This window comes from Lates calcarifer, linkage group LG1 (genome assembly GCF_001640805.2).
Source record: "Lates calcarifer isolate ASB-BC8 linkage group LG1, TLL_Latcal_v3, whole genome shotgun sequence".
Lineage (NCBI taxonomy): Eukaryota > Metazoa > Chordata > Actinopteri > Centropomidae > Lates > Lates calcarifer.
The window spans coordinates 21,446,757-21,471,040 of NC_066833.1; the positions used below are offsets into that span (position 1 = coordinate 21,446,757).

Here is a 24,284-nt window from a genome sequence, read left to right on the forward strand (position 1 = left end):
TTGGCTTGGCCTTAGGCTGCTGCTTGGTGTTTACCTGAAGCTGTGTATTTGTCTTTGGTTGAGGCTTTGTTTGGATTTGTGGCTGAGCTGTAGACTGAAATTGTGGTTGAGGTTTGGGCTGCATGCGAATCTCTGGTAGTACTTGTTTGGTATGAGGTATGTGCTGGGGTATTAGTTGAGGTATGTGAGAATATGCCATAGGTGTGGACTGTGGAGTTGGCTGAACTTTTGGTTGAAGCTGGGTCTGGGTTTTTAGTTGAGGTTGTGTTTGATGCTGGGCCTGGTGTTTGGGCCGGGGTGTTGGCTGAGGTTGTGGATGCACCTGGTGCCAGGTTGTAGTTTGAAGCTTTGGCTGAGATTGTGATTGAGGCTGGGTGTGGAGTTTGGGATCAGGTGGCGGTGGCGGTTGTGTTTGGCTAAGGGTTTGGGTTATGGGCTGAGATGTTGGTTGGGGTTGTCGTTGAGGATAAGTCTGGGATATGAGTTGGGATGCTGCTTGTGGATGAGGTTGGGTCTGGGGTGTGGGCCGGGATGTTATTTGAGGTTGTGGTTGAGTCTGAAGTATGCTCTGGGATGTTAAATGGGGTTGTGGTTGAGGTTGAGTCTGAAGTATGTGCTGGGATGTTAATTGGGGTTGTGGTTGAGTCTGGAGTATGAGCTCTGATGTTGGTTGGGGTTGTGGTTGGATCTGTGTTAGGAGCTGAGATGTTGGTTCTGGTTGCAGTTGGGTCTGGGTAACCAGCTGGGATGTTGGTTGCGGTTGTGGTTGGGTCAGGGGTACCAGCTGGGATGTTGGTTGAGGTTGGGGTTGGGTCAGGGGTACCAGCTGGGATGTTGGTTGAGGTTGATGTTGTGGTTGGGTCTGGGGTATGGGCTTGGATGTCGGTTCAGGTTGAGGTTGGTTCTTGGGTTTGGGCTGGGATGTTGGGGGAGTTGTGACTGTAGCTGAGTTTGGGAATTGGGCTTTGGTTGAGGCTGAGCCTTCCTTTGGGGTTTTGGCTTAGGTTGTGGTGGTGGTGGTCGATATTGTGGCTGGAGCTGCGAGTTTGGTAAAGGTTGTGTGGAGGGCTTTTGTTCTGGTTGACTCAGAGGGTGCCCTTTATGTCTTTCCACATTTATCTGGGGCACTGGCTCAGATGCCATGGTGGGTGTAATGTTTGGTGGTGGAAGCAGCTTGGGAGCTAACTGGGACTTCAAGGAAAGGAGGCAAGACAGATCTGAAGAGGTCTTCTCCTCCTGGGTTGTCTAAGAGAGAGAAGATATGGCCATGAAGCCACAATATTTTGCTGTAAAATATAATTTCAAATGTAATATTCTGTAGGAAAGGTTCCTTTCAAAAAATGAAATAAAACAAAATCAAATTTTATTATCTAGAAAATGATCAAAGCAAGACATAAAAACAGTTAAGGAACAGCTGAAATTTAGATCAGAAGAAGTGCCAACAGCTACTGGCCAAAGAAGTTACAGAGCTGATGTTGGACTAAAATACAGGTTACACAATAACCTAACTGGCAAGAGTTTGATAGAGGGGGTCCAATTTCAAAGGCAGACAGACCATATGGAGGTATTTGCAACGTAACAGCCGTGTTACTACAGACAGACTCAGCTACCAGGGCCAGGATGCCTGTGAGTGACAGCCATCCAAATCCATTGGCTGTGCCTCTAAGAAGCTATGACACATGAGGGTTTAATAGTTGCTGATTGATTGCTTGGTGTGGGATTTTGATGGACCATTCTAAATTGATTGTTCAATCAGATCAGGTATTCACCTCAGTGAAAGAGAATGACAGAGAAAGAGAGAAGCACTCAGAAAGCAAGGAGGAGAGAGTTAAAAATGCAAAAGGAAGGCAAACAGTCATTACATAACATGGTATTCAAGGCATTTAGTGCCTCTATGCAACTTTATTAGCATGTAATGTCTGTTTTTGGGCTTGTTGGTTAATTCATCGCAATTAGCCAACAAACCAAGAACAGGGTTCACAACCCTTTTCACCTGATTATTTCCTGGAATGGCCCTCCTATATATTAAAATAAAATAGAGACTACAGTTGTGTATGGATTCAGAGACTGGATCCTGAAAACACAGCAGCCCATCAAAGTGGGATCTTCAAAAAACCTGACGTCCAGACTGAGCCTGACCCTCCTCTCCAGATGAGACAGTCTAGCCTCACAGACACTAAAACTATGGTGCTTTGATGCACTCCTATTTTCAAGTCAATTCCCAACTTCATCACCAGATGGTTTCTTCAAATGTAAAACAAAACACAACAAAATGCCCAATTGGTAAACGTATGAAATTCAGGCTGCATTTGAAGGTGACTTAGAAATCAGATCTATTTGGTTGCAATCAGATGTAGCCAGGCCCTGAATCAGGACATAGAATTTGTATGCCAAAAGTATTGCTTTGTTTGATAAGAACTAAAGTTGCTTGCAAATATAATAGAAAAATGTTGGAGAGGGGGACAAAGGACAACAGCATCATAAAAGTTCAAGAAAGGAGAAGAGATATTCTGCTGAAGTTCCTGTTGGAGAGAGAGGAATGTCTGGTGCATGCAGTTTTGTCATGCAGACTTCATTGCCTGCGCCGCATTGAAAGCAAAAGCCTCAGGTTTGTAATCTGCAAAAATCATGACAAATGGTCATACTGTAAATACTAAATGAAATAAGATGGATTTGTAAGTCACAAAGAAATAAGAGGCAGATACAGGAAAATTACAAAACACAATGGGTATATTTGAGATATGACTGATCAGAAATTGTCATGGTTCAACTGAACGGCAACAACGTTCTTAGTGCTTAGTCAACTCTTTCTCAAGGACTAGGAACGATCTTCTATAGTACCTTTGATTGGTGTGTTTGTCCAGTAGATTTTGAATTCAAGTAATGTCCTGTGAGTAAATAGTGAAGACTATATCATGCAAATCAATCATTGTGAAAGTAACTGGAAAAAAACATAATAGATCTTTAAAACCATCATTAAGAATCCTCTCAAGCTTTTTTTATTTTACTAAAATGCCATGCAGCCAATGCCACCTATTTTACACTCATTGCAACCCAAATAGCTAACACCATGGGCTTGTTTCCACAGGAAGGACTGAGCTACTGTACTCATACCATGCCACTCTTGCTCATGCAGCTAATTTCAAAGAACACTGTAAAGCACTAACAGCCTCTCATTTACAGTCTGCCAAGTTCATGATTGCAGCAGGAGTGAGAGCCATGAAGCTATTTCAAAGAGAACTGTGATTCACTGTTTACCGATTGGCTGTTTGGTGACCACAGGCAGTGTGGGTCCAGGGGTCGACAGAGATTCCTGTCTAGTAGTTGTGGTTGGAGCTGAGAAATATAGTGTATGTTAGTAGACCTTGGAGAGAAAATATTATTGTGAGTCCTGTAAAATGCACAAAAAATGGTGTATATATTGTAAATAATGATTTCCAGCGGGATAGTGCTAGAAAAGTCAAGTAGAATGGTCAGATGTGAGGTTAAGATTTTTTTTTCTGACCACTGAACTCAGCTTTAGGTCAGAAAAGTCATTACCAAGAGTTGTCTTTGAGGCTATGTTCCGGGAGACGGGCAGTCTTCCCTGGGTCTTGTTATGAAGAACTGATAAGGACAAAGGAGGAGAGATTAAATCAAGGAGTCCACACTTAGGATGCCCTCAGAGTCCTCAGAAAAAAAAAAGTAATGTAAAGGAATTATGTTCTATTTCATAAAAACAAAATATGTTTTGTGGGAAAAGTTAAGTCCCTTGCATTACAGTTTTCCTAAGCATTATCAAGCTGGTAATGTTCGCATCAGCATGTTCGATGCCAGTGTCAACTGTTTATTCCTACAATAACCACAATATGTAAAATCTACAATAATCTGCCACTAGGGGGCAGCAAAAACAATCTCAACACAACTTTAGAGCTGCCCAGTACATTCTCACATTTTAAGAGGATATTGAGCAAACAGTTGCCCATTTACACATTTGGCAGTTATGGAGCAAAGTAGCCATTAATTTAACATTGTGTTTTCTGTCCACCTTGTGCATGCAAGTAAACTATTTTCTTTGATTTTTAGCTCTGTTTTTGGGCCTCACTAAGTCCTGATGGAACATCTAGGCCCTTATTATGGCTGTAACCAGCCCAACCTGTTCCTATTACAATTATTTTGTAGTTTTGCCTATTTGGATGTGTGGTCCCCAGCACACAACTGGCTTAAGGACAGGTGGTGTAGGCTACTGTAAGCTTTTGGTTTTCTTTTTCTGCTGGAAAGAGGTGCCTACTACAGCCAGAAATGACACTGATGAGAGTGAATCAAAACAGTAACCACAATACTGAGGTGACAGAGGCTTAAACTATACAGCTGGAGGGAAACTGCTGAGTCAGGTGATAATTGCCTGTGGCTTCATGACTATTTTTACATTATACACTTGTTCAATATTAAAAGGTACAAAATTAGGTTGACTCACTAGTGCAAAATAACTGAAAAGGAATCTATTTTGTGATAGACTAAGTTGTGTTTATTATCTATATACTGCATGTCTATATTATAATACTATATGAAAAAAATCTCGATTTTGTTTAACATAATATTTTGTGATAAGCCTGTCAACATGGACACACAGTTTGAAAACAGCTTTACAGTACTTGGTATCTGCAACAAAATGCAAAGTGAAAATGTTGTGAATTTAAAAATGTGAGGAGTGAAAAAGATCAAGTTCTGTCTGTAAACCAATAAATCAAAAACCAATAATAATCAAAGTTCTAGTTAAAATTCTTCCAGTGCTGAGTCTTTAAGCAGGGGTCAGTGAGAAGGGCTGAAACAGACATTTCTGTGCAGCAATAAATCACAGTATGTTATAAACATTCTGCTGCTGTATTAAAAAGGGTTCAGTGGGTTTGACCAAAAGCAGCATGTCTCTATTGGCTTACCATGGCGAGGAGCAAAGGGGAAGGAGTGTGGACCTGGTGTTAATGGCTTCTGGTGGGTGAAAAAGAAAAAGACAAGGAGAAGAACTGGTCATTAGTCTTTGCTAATACTTGGACTTGTCTTCATTATATTTACCCTCAATGTACCCTAATTTTTCTCTTTGTTGCAAAACTCTTAAGCCCATGTGGAATTGGTAAAGTCCCCGGTGAGAAACTTGTTATTCAAAGTTTCCCTCTAGAAGAGCAAGTGTTGCTGATTTTCAGCAGCTGTGATGTTTTCTGAGTTCGGGGCCAGGAGCACGTGACACAACAGCCCTGCACTGTCAGAAAATCAATGCCACCTTTCCCCTCTCAACTCATTTCCACACCAGTATCCATCCTCTCCATCCCTTCATCTAATCTCCCCTTTTTTCTCTTTTTTAATTCTACTCAAGACATTAGCTAGCTACAGACTGTTCTCTTGGCTTGGTCGGCCCTGGCTGCACTGACGCTGTTTCCATTGAGAAGTTGGATGGAAAATTAATGAGGCAAATAACCCTGAGAACGGCATAAGCTCACTAAAGTGCACAACACAGACTCTAAAGTATATTGCCTGGTCCAAATACACACCCTATTCCCAAAAATATTTATTTTGAATAGATGAAGTGTACCTGTACAATCTCACTTCTTTCACTTGTTTATTGCACTTATTTCATTTAGCCTATTCGCCAACTATTACCACCTGTATCCACATATTAAGATTCTAATGTAACAAAATGTCATAACATTAGTCGTAATGCTTTATTTATGCTTTGACAAGAAATTTTTAAAAAGTGTGTCCAATACATACCACAGGGTTGACAGGCCGTTTGAAGATTTTCCTGATGAGCTTCTCTAAAAACACAAGAGAAAAATCATTAAAGAAGTCAGTAAAGTGGAACTAACAGAGAGTGAAGGGACTAAATAAAACCACATTTCAAACAATCTTTGCTAAAATTGATTAATCTTAGATGACTGAATGAGAGAGATCCTTAGCAGTGGCTTAGTAAAAGTAAACCAAAAAATGGTTTCGATTCAGCAACTCTGTCCAGTATCTCAGGGTCTCAGGGATCATGTTGCATATGTGCATGATGTCACCATGGTCATTTGCACTTGATTGATGAACACTTAGTCAGCATTTGCCATTATGTGTTCACATGGAAAAAACAAACATGAAAAACACTTCTACATGCAGAAATGTTAAGACAGTCAAAACTAGTAAGAACAGAAACAAAATTAAGCGATACTTTCTTTGGAGCTCTCTAATCAGTGACTAACAGAGCACAGGGTTTATAAAATAATAAAATAAAATCAAAATATTTTTTGTCCACAGGCAACCAGAAATCCCTCTGACCAATTACTAAATCCAGCTCAAATAGAATGGGCCCTTCGTGGTTTATGCCAAAGATAACAGCAAGACTTCCAATGTTTTATTACACTCATTATCGATCTGTGCTTTCATTTAGCAGCTATGACGATTAAATACCACCTTAAAGCATTGACAACTATCTAAACTATCAAAAACTCTCTGTTTTTATTCTGAAGAGCAGAAGTGCAGGTTTTGTTGTTAATGAAACCCACCTGTACTCTCTCTTCCCATGAGCCACATATATTGTAGCATAAATACATATACACTGATGAGCCAAAACATTATAACCAGCCCTGCCTGATAAGCTGTTGGTCCTTTGTGTGCCACCAAAAAAAGCTCTGACCCACAGAAGCATGGACTCCACAAAGATCTCTGAAGTTGCCCTGTGGTATCTGGCAAAAGGTTGGTAAGCCGACGCAGATCAGACATGTTCCAGCACACCCCCAAACATCCAGTCACCAGTTCATTGTTTATCCTCCTCAGACCATTGTTGATAGGCACTTACCACTGCTGACCGTGACCATCCCACAAGCCTTCGATGTTTCCCAGATGTCTGGCCGTAACAATTTGGCCCCCCCGTCAAAGTCACTCAGGTCTTTACACCTTCTCATGTCTCCCATATCCAACGCACTGGCAGCGAGAACAGATTGTTCACTTACCATCTAATATATCCCAGACCGTGACATGTGCCGTTTTGAGTGGTCATAATAATGTTTTGGCCAAAACTTCTGGCTAAATTTTAACAACCAAAGACCACTGATGCCATAGAAAACATTACTGATCCTGATGGCCTTTTCAGGATACTAGGTTGTTTTCCCTCCACCTCCCCATTCATATTAGCCACAGGAAGTGGTACTTTGGCCAAACAAATGGGGGTGAGGTTCATGTGAAAATAAATAAATAAATAAACCTGATATCAAACATACCCTGTATAGCCCCTGTGCTGATGTTGTGAATGACCGGCTTGCTCCACACTCCAGTGGCATCCTTCGAGCTGGGCTGGACACCAAACTCATAGACCGTGTTGGGCTTCAGATTGTCAATGACTGTGTCACTAGTTGGGCAGGTCTGGTAGTTCCACTTCCTGTTCTTCTCACGATAACGCACTGTGTAGTGTCTGACACAAAGACAAAGAACAGCAGAACACACTGACATAGATTAACCTTATATACTTTGCCTATGGAGAATATCAGTCACTGAGATGATAGAATATCTGGAAGCATAAGAACTAAATTGCCATTTTTGTCTTGAAGACATTTTTCTCGATCATTCAATAGGCTTCGACTCACAAGTTCTTTTAGATACCATAAAAACCTTTGTGTTTCCTTATTGCATTGTTAAACCAGCCATGCTGACAATGCTCTAACAGCTGCAGGTTAGGGGTTTGATCTTACCAACGGTCCTATGAATCCCTGGCAAATACGTCCAACTCATGTTTTCCTGTTGTGCTCTTTAATACTGTATATTACTGCTACAGTGTGAACTGCAATTACTGTGTAATTTCCTTATCCTGGTACTGAAATATGCTACTCCTCCCACAAAAGACCAGTTTCTATTTCTATTTCTTCATTCTGAGGACATATATTAAACAATATTAGGCCAAGAAGAGATTTATTCCACAAGTTCAAATCTTCAAATACTGTTTTATTGAGTTCAAAGACAGTGATTTCTCTTAGAGAGAGAGAGTGACTTCATACTTCCAGGGTACATGAAGGGAAAATACTAAAAATGAAATCTCCATGTACTTGTGAATTCATGTGATTTGCTCTGTTTCGGGACACATACTCTGAGGCGCAATGTGTGTGTGTTGGAGTGCAAGCTCACCCATCCTCTAGACAGTCATTCATGATGTTGCCTTCATAAGGGGTTTTCAGCAGCGTTCCCCAGGATAGGAGCACTGAAGTGGGCGTCACTGACCCAATGACTAAGTGCAGCGGCTTCTCCAGTTCCACTTTACCTGACAACAAATGAACACATTTTACTTTAATACACACGTCCATCTCGCTGCTCATCTGAATGTCACTTTTACCATGCCATCTTGATGGTCATTTTTTTCCGTATTCTTACCTGTACACTGCTTTTTCACCTCATTGGTCGGGATGGGCTGGACAGCGATGAGATACTTGGGCTCAGCATCTGAAAACAGAAGAACAAATTAGAGGTTAATTATATCACTGATTCATGGCAGCAAAGGTCAAAATACAGGTCACGCGTTTCCTCATCAGTCAGCTGCACTGAAACAATGCAAGACACACAAATTGATAGCCTTTCTTACCAAACTCAGTCTCGTACGGCTGCCCGTTCTCAGGCAGCTGAATGAACTGTTTGGAGAACATGCTGCTGCCGTAGCCCAGGATGTAGCCCTCCAGTTTAGTGTCAGCGCTGGGACGCAGAAACTTCATCATGATGGTGTCTCCTGTGGCGCTGATGCGAACCTTCATGTTCTGACGTCGCACTGGGGAGGCAGGAGAGTACACAATTGTTCCATTTAATGTCCAAATATTGTCTGTTGGTCTTGGGGTTTTTTTGTTGTTGTTGTTTTTTGAGATACAACGAAGGCCAAATATATAAAACATGGAGAAAAGGATATTCTGCCCACAGACCAATGCAACTATTTAATGATAAAAATAAGCTTTCAGTCACTGTAGGCCTTGATCAGGGCAAAGGAGGAGTCTCAGAGCTTCTAATGACTTAAAATATGACGCACCTATGATCTTTAGTAGTAGTAGTATCTTTAGTAGTAAGTATACATGGGGAAGGCAGTTAAATATTTTAGTTCTTAAGTTACAAATACACAGGAAATGCCTCAAGTAAAACAAGACACAAAAATAAATAAATTATAAACTGACCCAGAGAAAGATCAGTAAATCAAAACCATCAAGCCTGAAACAAATTTATTTTCTCTTTCAAGAAAGAATTCACAGAGTTACATAAATGCTTCCTTTTTTTAACAACCTGCATCTTCCCAGATTCAGTACTCCTCCCCAGTCTGCTCTCCATCACTTCACAGGCACACTCTAGGAGCACTTTCAAAGAGGATTTGCTGCTGGTTTAAATTTTGCTGAGGTGTAAATTTTACTGAGACCTAATAACTGTGATTTTATTAAGCGAGCACAACACTAGGAGATGTATGCAATAGCACTTTTTACTGAGAGCTTTCTAACTGGGTAAGAACAGTACATTTATAGACAGTACAAACATTAAGCATCTGTATACGTTGCAGCTTCTATATGAGCTGTTGGTGAAAGATATGTGACATGCTCTCAGAAGTGGCTTTTGAAATGGATGCCCTGTTATGGTAAATGAGAATCTGTAAACGTGCTATTAAAACTTGAGGTCAGTAAGGCAATGTTGAGCTTGTGTTGAGTTGATGAGAAAATGGCATGAGATAATACAGTACATGCACATTAAGACAACAGTTTTCTCTTTCTCTTTCTCTTTCTCTCTCTCTCTCTCTCTCTCTCTCTCACACACACACACACACACACACACGTCACTTTACAGGAAACTGCACATTTTCTGCCAGAAGTGACTTCTACGGAATACGATCCTAATCAGCAGAGCCTGGGGACAGATATCAGATGAGAAAAGGCATCAAAGGGTGGGTCATAATAAACCAAAGCCAAGACAGATTACGATGAGATTGTTTATACTGGTCTACACCAGGAAGACTGACTTGGTCAGAGATCTTGGTCTGAATATTTGATTCTAGTCTTTACTACTTGACCATCACAAAACTGACTCTGAGATTCATAAATTTACTAAACATTTGCAACCCTATCAGTCATATCTAACCTACATACTGGTAATGTTGAGGGCTGAAAATGAACTCATCCTTCAACATACATTTATATTTCTATTAGTGGTTTTTCATAGTCTTTTAGTGGTTTAATATCACCTTGCATTTCTTTAACATCTTTTTATGTCTCACATTAATCACTTTGAAATGCCCTGTTGTTGAAAGGTGCTATACAAATAAATCTGCCTTTTAGTATCTGTAAGTCCCATGAGAAATAATCTGTGTTGGGTGTGATGGATGTATTAGCTGTGTTTTGGAGTTAGAAGAATCTTTGAATGGACTGCCAATCTCATGGGGGAGCACAGAATGTTTCTGGTAAAGCTTGGTATTTAAATTCTAAATTCTAAAAGGTTCTTCAGTATATCTGCCAAAAGCATGCTGGGGGATGATAGACTTCATTCATGCCAACTCTGTATGCTATTGAAGTAATGGACTTCACTTGTTGCCAACCAAACAAGCTCAACTATTCTTGCCTATAATTGGGTGAAACTGAATTCATCTTTTTCATAAAGGCATAAAGTCAGTCTGCATGATAGTGAAGCAAACAAGGACTGACACAAGAACAGACAAGCAACTTTAAACCTCTGCCGAGCACAATGCATAGAAAAATCTTTTTTTTTTTTCCCTCTCATTACTTGCCTCTGCCATGTGGGCTTCGAAACTAGCCAAGAACTGGGCATGCTAATAATTAGCCAGTTTGTAAAAGGCATGCTAATAAACATCAGAAAGCTCAGATGAGTGCAGCTGAGCCAGAAGTGTGACTTATGACTGACAATTGGCTGGTGCACATGTAAAACAATAAATAGCACCAGTGTAGGCTTGGATGATAAAATGGTGAGCAGTACTGATAGAAAGATATACAGTTTGTCAAATGAAACCTGTTTTTATTAAAGTGATCTGCTTTTTAGAATTAAGAGCAAATCATATTTCCATCTCCCCCGTTTCTATCATTTTTATTCCACAGTGGAAATTACAAATGACTCTGTGGAGGATTAAACCTCCACCTCCCTTGGTCTGCAAGGCTTAAAACAATGGACTTGCCTGGATCATGACTTGTACTATATTTCTCCACAGCACATGCCCTTGGCTCATATTAATGGCTCATAGCGTTAAATGAAATAGTGGAACTTTGCTTGAGGAATGATGCCAGAAGCTGCCAGATGCCAAAACAGACACTGACAGTGAAAGAGGGGGAAGCCCTGGATTTGAAAAATACCCTCGTGCTTTTCCAGCTATGTGTTTCCTATCAAAACTGCATTTGTTTTGATTCTCTCATCAATATTTCCAATAAAACACGAGTGAGGTTGGCTCAGAGGGAGAGTGGCTCAGAGTATATGTAACATTAGGAAACCTTTGGCAGCATGTTTCAAACTCCAGTACAAGCAAACACTGGCTCCGTCCCACAACAGCCCGGCCATTTGGCCCACACACCACTTAGGGACTGTTAGGACTTATCAGTATTTCCAGAGTAAAATGAATAACACTTTAGGAATGGATCCAGTCACAGTCCTGGTAATCAATCAACTACAGTACAAAGGAAAATTATGTTAAGCTAGCTGTTGTGTGTGTTTGTGCGCATGAAATGTGAAGAAAATAATGACAGACTATTTGAACTGTAATTCCTCTTGAGGGCAGCTCTGCTTGTGACTCTGAACCTGTCAAACACATGAAATCAAGATTTAAAACCTCACCAAAAGACATGTAACTGAAGTATAATTAAATCCACAATCTTACCCTTACTAGACGTGGATGGATGACTGAACAGGTCTACGAGGCAGAACAGAATCTCTGTTTGAAGTGACTTAAGATCTCTTGTTGGGAAGTCAATGCAACGACTATTAAGAGACACAAAACGACTACAAAGGGACACAAAACAGAAAGCAAAAGGAGGTGCAAAATGTGCACAAAGAGAAGCACAGCATCTACTGAGTCACATAAAACTACCACAAAGACACCCAAAGTAACCACACAGAGAAACATAATGACCACAGAGATATAAAACGAGTATTAAGAGACACAAAATGCCCACAAACAGACTTAAAATGACCACACAGGAGCTTAAACCAGTGATGAAAACAGCTATAAAGAGACACAAAACAGTTTGTAGTCCTTGTGTGTCTGTTTGCATCTGGGGTCTTGACATCATATAGAAAGTACAGGGCGCCTTTTACATGTGTGTGCCGAGGGGCCCACTGTCTCATAATGCATCCATGTTAACAACCAATCTATCATGGGAAAACATTTAGAGCAGCAGAAAAAATGCTACAATGCCATGATATAGTCAGCAATAAATCAGTGTTTTAATAAAGTTCATCCATGTGATGTACAGAGCTGGTGACAGATTCTGGAGACAGTTTCACAAAAACATTGCCACTTACGATGGGGGTAACAATCGATTAGAAATTATACTGTAAATCTGACATCATGACATAAACAGTCTATCATGCAGAGAATGCAGCCAATTCATTAACGATTACTGCACACGCATATCCATCATAATGCTGGGAGTCAGCCAATAAACACGTCAGATTATGCAATAAACAATGCCACATCATTCAGTAAACATTTCACTGTTGTATTCATCCTGTTTTGGACAAATAGCCAGTCGATGTAATCGTGCTGGCCTGAAAAAGAGAAACACCCAGAAACTGGAAACTCAGTCTTGGCTAAGCAGAGCGGCTATCTTGGATCATCAGCAGTGATGGATGTTCCTCCATGAAAGGGGCTAGGTTAATAGGGCTGTCAGCATAACACACTCCCTTCACTTTCAATGGCAGTGCAACATGATATTTTTATGTGTGTTTAGTGTTTGAAAATAAACATTCATCTGTACAGTATGTGCAGTTTTGGCATCAACACACCATGATTTACTGTCTGATACTATCAAACCACAGACTTCCACCATCGGCAGCTCTCCCATTCTCCACTGTCTCTCTCCTCTCTTGGTTCAGATGAGGAGGAGGACAGTAACGGAGTAAACACTGAGAATAAATACACTGAAATCATCTCAGGACTTTTCCGTCAAGGCTGATGTGTGAACTAATGAACTATAAAGATTCGAAGCAAAACCTCAAAAAAAAAAAAAAAAAAAAAAACTTGGCGTAAGCTTGCCAGGCTTATTTTGTTTTCACAATATGCAATGGAAAAGAATTTTTCTGCTCTTTGTTGAAATTAAATCTGGTAGTCTTGGTGGATGGAAGAGACAAAGAGTAATGAAGTCATGTCAGTTTGACTTGAGCAGCTGAACATCACAGCTGAGCTCTACAGACTGTAAATCCCCCCTGATCAAATGAGGGTAGAAACCCTTTATATTAGTGCAATATATTGCTCAACAACCCCCATGTGTCGCAAACATACATATGTATAGAATCTATTAAACTGACCGTAGACACCCTTCCCATCACATTTGCATACACACATATCATGCTTATGCATGCACTGTGCCCTGAGTCTCTGAGTGATTTTATGCAGCTCTGGCATACAGTATTTCAGCCTCTCAGGTTTCTGTCCTGGAAGAGGAGAGATGCAGAGGAGTCTTGGCTTTCTGCAGCACAAAGACAGAGACAGATGTTTTATGGCCCTTGGTAAAATAGTCACCTTCATTTAAGGCAATGAAGTGTGAAAATCTCCCTGAGCCTCATGCCAACCTGCGCAGTGAGGGTCTGAAATAATTTAGATGGTGAGCAAATGACAGCTGAACTGACCTATATTGGCTCTAATGGGGATAGCCTGAGCCTGCAAGATGGAGGTAACTCAGCCCTCTGAATATCTACTGTAATCCACCAGGAGCCTCTTTGATCCCATCCTCCTCTGGAACAATCACATCTCACGGCTCAGAAGGGGCCTCACCTTACAGCCCAGTGGGAAAGAGCCGTGCCTGGAATTGCACTCCCACATTTTCCCTCCTGCCTTGGCTGCTTCCATGCAGGTCTCTCTGGTCTCACACTATATATCCCCCCTGACAGATTCAGCGAAGCAGCAGCTGTTTTCCCTTCCCCTGTGGCACTGCTCCATCCCATCCTTCTCCTCCTTCACTCGATCTCTGCCACCCTATATGTGTCGGCAGCCATCTTTCCATCAACCTGATCCTCTCTCAAATTCCTAAAGTGCTTTGAATTCATCCGCCTTGTCCCCTAATCTCCTCTACTTTCCTCTTTCCTTTCATATTTCTCTCTTATTGATGTGTACATGACAAGAGGCCATGTTCTGTCTGGCTCAGCTCTAGTTTCCAGGACATGTATTGTCCTGAAGTGAGTTAGTGGCAGATCAGCTCATTCAGATTGTCTCCTATAGATTAATGTGGCTTAGTTTAAGCGCTGAAAAACTGGTAAAGAGCACAAACACATTAAAAGCCTTGGGAAGCACCTGTCGGCTCTGACACCAGTGTATTATGGTATCATATCTATGACACAAAAAAAGCAAACAGGCACTTTTTGCATGGCATGTTTCATTTGAAAACCATGGACTTGATCCAAGAGGAACAGAGATACGGACATTTTACTCTCCTCCCAAAGCAAAAACACCCACAGCCCCTTTCATCTGGCTCCCAAAGCTGCACACTGAGATTGTCTGCAAGCCAAGTTCAGCCAACAAGTTACACACTGGAAGCAGCCATCTCCACTGTGCTTACCTCTTTATACTGACTCCAGTCTGCTCAACTCAAATCACTTTTACTACCATCAAAGTCTTCAAAGGATGTCTACATTTAACTAACAAAATAGACTCAGAGATGGAAAGCAGAATTCAGTGTGTATGCATGAGTGTGTGCACTGACACAGCAGTGGAATAATGAGACAATATGGAAAACGTTTGTGGAAAATTTGCTGTTTTCCAAGAATGTCGTGAGAATCCTAATCAGACTGAACACACTATAATCTACTTATTGAAATGAGTCTGTTTCATGGTTCCCTTTATGGCACATTGGAGAAGAAAACACTGCATGAGTGGGTAAGGTGCTCTGAAAATTACTCATAAAAACCGAAGTAAGTTGGTATGTCAAAGTTTTATATAATGCAAATATGATGTGATAACCTCCATGTTTTGTGATATTTCAGAAACATTTGGACATATGATTTACACCAGCTAACCGCACAGCGTGTGTTTAATTTTAAAGGCTATCTTCAGGTGGTTTGACAAGAATCCGATAATGAGAGCTGTGATATATTTGAAACAAATGAAACAATAAAAGTCTTTTGCCTGAAGTAATTCACGAATATAATTAGCCAACTTATAAACTCATCAGAGTGTCTGCTCTGCGGGCACAATTCCAGGAAAACCATCCCATTAGGTTGTCTACAAGCCTAACCCCTGACCCCTACCCCCCCACCCCACACCTGGAGACACTTTGTATTAAAACCTGTGAGCAGCAACTGAGTCTGCCTGCTCTCCTCATTTCAGGGACAAACCAAACCGCAGGGATAGTAAAAACAGTGCTCACAGTTTCTAATCAAGGCAGTTTGAAAGTCTGACAGGTGGCTCAAGAGAGGAAAGCTGATTTTTCTCTTTAAGTTGGGGGTTTAACGGCATTTTACTGAATCAGAAATCACTTATTATGTGGATCCTTTCAAATCCCCTTTTGAATCTAGTTGAGTGCCTTGTTTTGGAGAGACAATTTGTTTTGCCATTACTGATTCAGCTCAGGAGCAAAACAGTTTCAACAACCTCAAGCCACAGACTGTATGAATAACTTCATATTTAACAACTATAATCAAAATTTGACAGCCTCCAGTTTCACTATACTTGTGGTACTGCAGATGTTTGTGCACCACAACAACACGGGTTGAGCTACATTAAAGCCAAATGTGGTAATCAGGGTTGCATCTAATAAGAAGCCCATTAACTTTACTTATTTGAATATTTCATCCACTTTTGTTCATCTTGTGCTTTTGAAAATTTCTGCAAACCAGAAACTGCTAAAAACATTTTCTTTTCTTGCAAGCGAGTCACATCCAATGTTCTTCATGATGTTAGAAATAAGATGTATTAAATTGCATCCATCACTCAAAATACTTTGCAATAAATGGTTGCAAAGCCTTTACTCTTGTCATTTATCTTTGAAACAAATATTTATCTTGCAAACTATGACATATTATCTATCCAAGCCTATCCCTGCATGGATTTGGCAGAAAGTACAGTTGTGCATCACAGGGCTAACAAATTGCTCACTTAAACTTGCATGGACTGACAGAGGACATCCACAAGCAGAGAAGACCATGATGACCGAGCAATGGTCCATGCAGTGAATGCATCACTTCACACAATCAATAATGATTCCTGATGTGGATACCTCAGTACAAGACAACAACACGAATGTGGGTATCACCAACCTCTGCTTCTGCGGGGACTCACGGGACCAGACAGAACTATCCCAGCGATGAAGACCATGAGGAGAAGGACCAGAAAGCTGCGCGAGTGACTGCTGCATCCTCATCATCTCTGCTGCGGCCGAAGTCTCAGGTGCAACAAGTTACTGCGATCTGATCTCACAACGACACAGGCACAGAGAATACGAAGTGCTGATTGAATAAATCTGGTTGAGTGTAGTGTGTGCTGCAGCTGCAGGAGTTAGACTGGATGTTTGTGGAGTGGCTGGACTACTTCTCTGAGCTGGTGGCTCTCAGGACTAGTGCAGCTCACTGGACTGAACTTCTGGATGCAGCAAGCTGCTCCTGCACCATCTATACCTCAATAATGGAGGGAGGAGACAGACACAGTCAGACACACCCACTCTTCTATCCCTCCCCCCCCCATCTCTCCTTTTCTTTCATTCTCGTACACTCTCTTTCTCTGGAAAAGGAGAGAGAGTTTTCTCCAAGCTTCCCGCCCTCATCAACCTTTTTTTCTGTTTTTTTTTTTCTCTCTCTCTGCTTAGCTTAGTCTGGTGTGCCCCCATCAATCCTGCTTTCCATCTGAAGAGACCTTTTGACACATTTATTCATTCCTTTCCTCTCTCTCTCTCTCTCTCTCTCTCTATCTAATCTATCTCTCTTCTCCTTTCCTTAGTGTCTCTCACAGTGAGTTTTATATTTACATGCATAATCAGGATATGATGTTAGAAGTGTGGTTATTCACATCTATGTGTATATGGCTCTAAGAGTATCCAGGTTTCTAATCCTCTGGGTGCCAACCACACAAAACACTAATATTTGGTAATTCTGCAAAAGCCTGGATTATGCTCACTCATGTTTTTTCCCACCTAGTGCCAATAGTTTTTACAATTCCTATTTTCAACATCAGAGCCATACAAAGTTAGGGATGATATTGTGGTTATGGCAAATACAATATTGTTAAAGTACAGTTAGGGATTAGGTCACTTGGTCAACCTGTTGCCTGACAACCTCATGTTTGTGCTCAAGACCCCAAAAAATATACCCAAAGTAAAAAGGTCAGTGCTCTTTATCCCTTTTGATTACAGCTATGAAAAATAACTTAAATAACTTTAATTTTACAACTAAAAAGTCAGAATGAGTAGAGGAAATACTCAACTACAGTAAAAGAGGCACAAACGTGGCAGAAATCAGAGCCATAGCCACCAGTCTGAACCAATTCTATGGCGACAGCTGTTGCAGTCATATGGGGATCCTAAAATGCTCTACTCAGATAGGAGACTTAGAGCTTTCTGACAATGTATAATTTACCAAGGTTGTGTGAAGACTGAGTCCAGCACAGACCAAAACACACCTGAAGAAGAGCAACCAAGGCCAAGAGCCCCAGGTGGTGGGACAGTGTATTTTAAAAGGTTAAGGCCCAGGAAGTTCATGGTTATGGCTTATGAAAATGTCAGAAATATCTAAATAAATTCTGTTTCCGCCTGGCTACATAAAGGGCGTGCCACTACTTCCTGCACTGGCACTGAATGTTGACACTGGACATAGATCATGCAGGTCAGTATAGAGATGGGATGCCTGTTTACCACAGGAATCAAAGACCTACAGATGCATAGAAACGTGATAATGTTATAATCATCCAGGCATATCAATAACCAGGTTTCTTTACATGATTTAAAACAGGTTAAGACATAAAGACTCATTTTCACATAAAGATGAAAAAACAGGTGATGCTGATGACAAAGCAGAAGTTACTGTTAAAAATAGACCGTTAATATACATCTCAGTGTCATAAAATATTCTACTGACACTCCATTGACTACAACATGTCCTCAATCTAAACCCAAACCTGAACCTGACCCCAAACCTGAAACCAATTCTAATCCCTGAAAGGGACTCTTTAATTTGGGAGTAACAACTTTTGGCCACACAGCAGAGGCAGGACTCCATAACATGAGTGGGCCTCCAGGTCTGAGTCTCCACAGTGTGATATAAACACAGACACACACTTCAATCAAGATAATTTGAAGAGCAATTGGACTAGTCATATAAGCCGTGTGTATCCAAAATGCAGCCATTATATTCCATGGAAACAATGTGTCTCATCATCCTATCCATAAATACATTTTCTGCCAATGTCAGAAAACACATTGACATCACATGCACCGCAGACCAGCTGATAATAACATGTCATTTTCAGCCATGTGTCGCACATTCGGACAAGACGTTCTGGTGCATCGCGAACACATGATGACAGCGTTGCATCATGAACTTTCTTTGAAGACAAAGTCACAATATATCATTGTTTACAGCCATCGAGTTCAGCTTTTACATCTGTTTGTCTGCAAATGGTCGTGTGTCTCCTCGAGCCAGTTTAAATCCTGGTCAGCCAAGACTCTCCGCCAGAACTGGGCCTCAAGGACAAGAAGTGTGTGTGTGTGTGTGTGTGTGTGTGTGTGTGTGTGTGTACTTGTGCAGGGCTCGCACGTCTGCTGACACGTGCATTCGTGTTAGTGTCTGTGCTCCAACATCTCCACCCTACAATGCAGCTGATTATATCCCACATGTCATCACACGAGACAGGAAATGATGCTGCGTGCCAGAGGAGGTGTGTCTCCCGAGGAAGTCCCTGAACAGATTGATGCAGTGGAACCCCGGCCCTCATCACGCCAGAACCCATTAAACACAGATGAATCATAGACTGCACACAGTGAAAATGATAAAAGAGTTTGGGGTGTAACCAATTTGATTTATCCTGTTTTGCTGATGGGATTGTTTGTCTATGAAGTCACTATAACACTGAGGGGAAACATGGCAGAGAGAGACAACCACATTGATGACCCACTATCCTTTCTTTCAACTGGTGGAAGTTGTACTCAGATCAGTGCATTAATGTAAAAGAAATAAATTACAAGTAAACCTCCTGCATTCAAAATGCTATTTATGTAAAAGTACAGAAGTATAACAGCAAAATATACATTTTATACATATTTTGTTTGTTTGTTTTTTTGCCACTTGGGGGCAGCAGAATCAAGCTGGAACACAGCACTGACATATCAAACTTGTTAAGCAAACAGTTGCACATTTATACATCCAGTAGCAGTTACAGAGTAACATTAGGATTCATGCAGATTCCAGATTCCCTGAGGGAATTATCTGTCTCTATAACTGCTAGATCCCCCACTATGTTCACCAGCTGGTTGCAAATGATGTCTGTCTGCTGTTTTTTGTTGAGCAGGTGTTGTACAGTGGAATTTCAGAGCTTCTTCTGCTGAAAACAGCTGCCTTGTGCAGCACAGTAAATCTAAAGACCGAACAGCTAAACAACAAGCTGAAATTCATGACTAAAGCTGAGGATTTGGGTGATGATTCTCTGTAGGTCCATCACTCTTTCACTCTGTCCTGTTGTTGTCAAACTGTCCTTTGATACATTGTTAGTGTGAAGCATCAGTACTGGTTCTGCAATAAAATGGCCCCTGTGACTGATAAATTATCAACATTATATTAATAAGTGTTAAAACTGCTGCCATCAGTGAGTGAGTGCTATTACAGTTACTTGATATTAAGTAATTTAGTCCAGTGTTTCCCAATTCTCACCTCCTCCTCCTCCTCCTCCCACTCACCATTTTTTTCCCTCTCCATCTCTACCACCCACCCTCACCTTGTCACCCCCGCTGTCACTTTCCTGCACTGCCCCGTCCTACTCCTCTTTCTCCTTTCATCCCACTTTCTCTTCTTGTAGAATGCAGTCTGGTTTGTCTCAATAGCAAAATCAACCAGTAGACCTAAATGAGCTCTAACTCTCTGACTGACCTACCAGGTGTGACACTGAAGGCTTTTGACTGGTGTCTCTGTCTTTCAATGTGGTTAAATTTTGTTTCTTTTGGGACATGTCCCCGCATGTGTCTTGTTGTGGCAGGAAGTAGCATTTTCACCGGCCAAAAGTCCACTTTGATTTCCCCGCTAATGAACAGAATTTTATTGACGTTTGTCCATTTTGAAATCCAAAATCAATTATTAACAGATTTAGAAAGAATGCTCTCTTGTGTAGTTTGGACAATTTGCGGAAAGTGTATAACAGTCTTCCAGTCTTCTGCCTCTTGGCCATCCTCTACAGCCAAATGATCAATCACTCGGTCAGAACATTGTGACAGCCTATTTTAGTTTGTTAAAGACAAACTTGAATCCGCGAACACTGTCAAGACAGATGCCTGACAAAGGGCCACGACCAATATGTAGTGTCCCTAATAAACTCAGCAGTGACAGTGTACAGGAATTCAACCTTTTTTTCCACATGATTTCATTTTCCTATGTATCTGTCCACCAGGTGTGTACTGCAGGTAAAGCATTAAACTAACTTCTGTCACAAGAATAATTTGAAAGATGCTATACTTGTATGAAAATCACGTTTCACCGTGCTACAAAGCTGCAAGACTTTTTGGATTTTAGAAACATGACTTTTTTCTTTTTGAGTGCAGAGAGCTTTATAAGTTTTTTCTTCTTACTATAGCCTGAACCACACTGGATTAGTGCGGCCTATACTGATATCTATATATTTACTTAAAAAAAAAATCTAATAACAATGTGCTGACAAATGTTTTTGACAAAAACTAAAACTTTGATAATAAATCTGGTGCCAAGAAAGTAAGAGAGTAGACATTTTGATCTTTTCTCCTTAACATAAACAATCTTCATGCAGATACCTTGGACTTAAGTCACTGTCTTTAAATTACTAAAACCTAGTTTGGCATTTCTGTACTGAAATGTATAAACGTCTGTATAAAGTCCTAAAACATTTCAATTCTACAGTTCTTGTCATGTCTGTTTTAAAAAACAATTTATCATGCCATGAAAAAGCTGTTGTTTTTTTTTTTTGTTTTTTTTTTGGAAATCATTCAAACCTGTCTCTTTTTGTTTCTCATTAATCAAAGTGTCATCCCCCTTTTCTTACCCCTAATCTTTCCTTCTCTTTTTGCAACCATATTCCTTTCACAGCTCCTCTTTCTTCCCTCAGGGTTTGTGAAGGATGCAGAGGACAGAGGAGAATGGGTCAGGCATGCTGTCCCCGCTCTGCTTTTGTCATCACAGATTTGTCATTCCTTTTCTTCATTTTATTGCTTTTCAACACATCATCAGCCCCACCTGCCAACATGCGCCACGCAGCCGGAAAACTGTGTCAGGGATTGGTACCAAAAACACACTCACACATTAGCCTGTGTACATCAGTTTCCATGAGGTCGATGATACCGAGAGAAATAGTAGGATTTTCTCCCTCTCATCCACAGGCTATTAGCCAGCACGCTCCCTGAAGAGGAATCACCTTTACTCAGGTGGAAAAACGCTCAGCAAAAGCTTCCCAATAAGACACTGACATGTTGAAATTTTCAGATCTTTTTTTTTTTTTTTTTTTTTTTTTTTTTTAAATCCTCCTCGAGGTCTTGCTTCCAGTAGGTGCAGGCCATTGGAAAACGTTTACTGCCGTGGCCAAGAGCAAAAGGTCTTTCACAGCTCAGTCAAGTGTGCAAGTTTCCTCACTTGGACTGGTTGTGATTTTGAGTATGGAAAAAGACAATAATTTAGATTTTTTCCACTCACTTTTTCCGATCTGCTGATGCCATGAATGGAGTGCCTTATTGAGTTACAGTGTTCCATACCAGGTCAGAGCAGTTCGAGGCTGAAAATGTTGCAGACATTAAAAGACACATATTCATACTTTTCATACTCAACTTCATGCCACACCATGGAAACCAGACTTTTTTGTCATCACCACTTCATCATGTTCCTATATTATACCTCTACACCGATACATTTATTGAAAGAATGCCCCGACTTCTGACCCTGCTCCATTTTTGTAATTTTATTATATGCCTGTCAGGATGTATGGCAGTTCTTTAAGTCTGGTTTTCCTGCCAGATCACTGGGCTCCGCTCTGCATTCTACAGCAAAGTGGAAAATATGATGTATGGAATATTCACCCAAAATATTCAGAGTTTCTCAGCGGTCAAAGCTTCACTTAAACATACAGTACAGTGCACACACACACACACACACACACACTTTCTGCATGTGTACACAACAGCAGTCTCTCAGATCATTCTGTCATGTTGCTGATAATAATATTAAGTCATAAATATCAAAATCGCAGCAGCACCTGGATCCACCCTGAGCATGACTTCATTGCTGATTACTGTAACAGTTGTTGTGGTCGTTGCTCAAGAACTACACAACGTTAAAACTTCACGTACTCCCACACACACACACACACACACACAGAGAGAAAAACAGGTGAATAACATGTGTGTCTTCCCACATCTGCTGAAGATTTTTGAAAAGTGAAAAACATAAAATACATAAAATAGTCAATTCTTGGTCGGTATGTTCAAAATGTTCACATTTACACCACGGGCCAGGGCCAGTAAAAGTCCTCTGTGAAAATGAAACCCACAACCACAATTTGATGGCGTTTGATAGACAGGCTAGTGTTATTGCCAATTGCCATGTGGCAATCAGTAAATCTTTTTTCTTTTTTTTCCTCTGGAAAGCCATGGGGGACAACAGTGACAGGGATGATGAAGCAGAGGAATTTTGAGGAACTAGAGGACAGAGAAAAGACGAATATAATTCATCCACTCTAAATTTGTCTGAGAGAGCAGAGGAGTGCGACCAAAGGCTCAATGTGGTTCTCATTTTGTGTGCCTTTTCGTGTGTATATGTGCACATATTCACTGCGTCTGTGGAAGCATGCATACCTTGTGTATGGGAGCGCGCTTGCTGGGATGGATCCTCCATCTGAAAGATAAATAGCCACATTACATGGGAGGATCAGGCCTGCAGCTTAGAGCTGACAGCAGATAGAATACTAGACAAATCCACAGGCATAAAGTAAGAATCTGGCTCTGATACGGTAACGAAAAAAAAAAACAACACTGATGTCAACATCATAAAAGTCTCACTTTTTTAAAATATACTTTCTTCTCTGCTACTGAAATGTTATTTTACTCCCTATGGTTTTAAATATCCTGCAATACAAATGTCCTGTAGATGCAGATTGACCTCTGTATACATGCCCTCTCTCTGTTACAAAAAATGTCTATGAAAGTGGCTATAATGAATTTTAATACCAACAACAAATCATGACACTGCTTGCATGTGAAGCGGTCGCTCATAGTGATGAACCCACAGAGAATTATCGGCCAACTCTACAGCTCTCCTCGGCTCTACAGAGCATTAAAGTGTGACTCAGCTCAAACTTGGCGACTTCACCGCTCTCGCTAGAAATCGTTTTCAGGCGCAGCAGGCAGCAGTTTAGAGCAGGAAAAAAAAAAAGCTCAGATAAACCCTGTATACACCACATGAGCAGCACCAGACACACATAGAAACTAGCTAACAAACATAACTAGATATTTTTCTCAGGAGTTGGTGGCGACCATGGAGAGTGAATAACACGCTCTGCCAGGTAATGAGATAGATAAGAAAGCAAATAATAAAGAAATATTTCCCAAAAAGTCTTCCTTTAACAGGACCCAATGTTTACTCTAAAGGATAAAAATATTTGTTTTCTGTGTCATAACTTCAGGCTCACTCATCACTCTACCATCTTTTATATAATATATATATTATTATATATATATATATATATTAGACATTTTCCATGATTCCACTACTCCATTAAGCATCCAAATGCAAAACACAGACTAGTCAAACAGAGAACAGGGTGCATCCTTCACAGTAGTTTAAACAGTGGTACTTTACGCAATACATTTATAACTAAAATCACATAGCAGATGCACACCGTGCAAAAGTAATTTTCAGGCCCCAACACACTGAAAACCACTCACCTCTGCCTTCTATCAAGT

General features: G+C 40.7%; 1 protein-coding gene across 1 annotated transcript in view; it reads right to left on the reverse strand.

Annotated features, from left to right (window-relative positions):
* The window catches only part of LOC108901311 (target of Nesh-SH3), a 29,195-nt gene extending 12,399 nt beyond the window's left edge, over nucleotides 1-16,796 (reverse strand). Inside the window, 9 exon segments of the mRNA XM_018702768.2 lie at nucleotides 3,259-3,336; nucleotides 3,541-3,606; nucleotides 4,920-4,968; nucleotides 5,746-5,789; nucleotides 7,230-7,420; nucleotides 8,128-8,260; nucleotides 8,371-8,439; nucleotides 8,579-8,758; nucleotides 16,429-16,796. Coding sequence (XP_018558284.1) covers nucleotides 3,259-3,336; nucleotides 3,541-3,606; nucleotides 4,920-4,968; nucleotides 5,746-5,789; nucleotides 7,230-7,420; nucleotides 8,128-8,260; nucleotides 8,371-8,439; nucleotides 8,579-8,758; nucleotides 16,429-16,486 — 868 coding nt within the window. The 5' untranslated portion in view covers nucleotides 16,487-16,796.
* Between the last annotated feature and the right edge of the window lie 7,488 nt (nucleotides 16,797-24,284).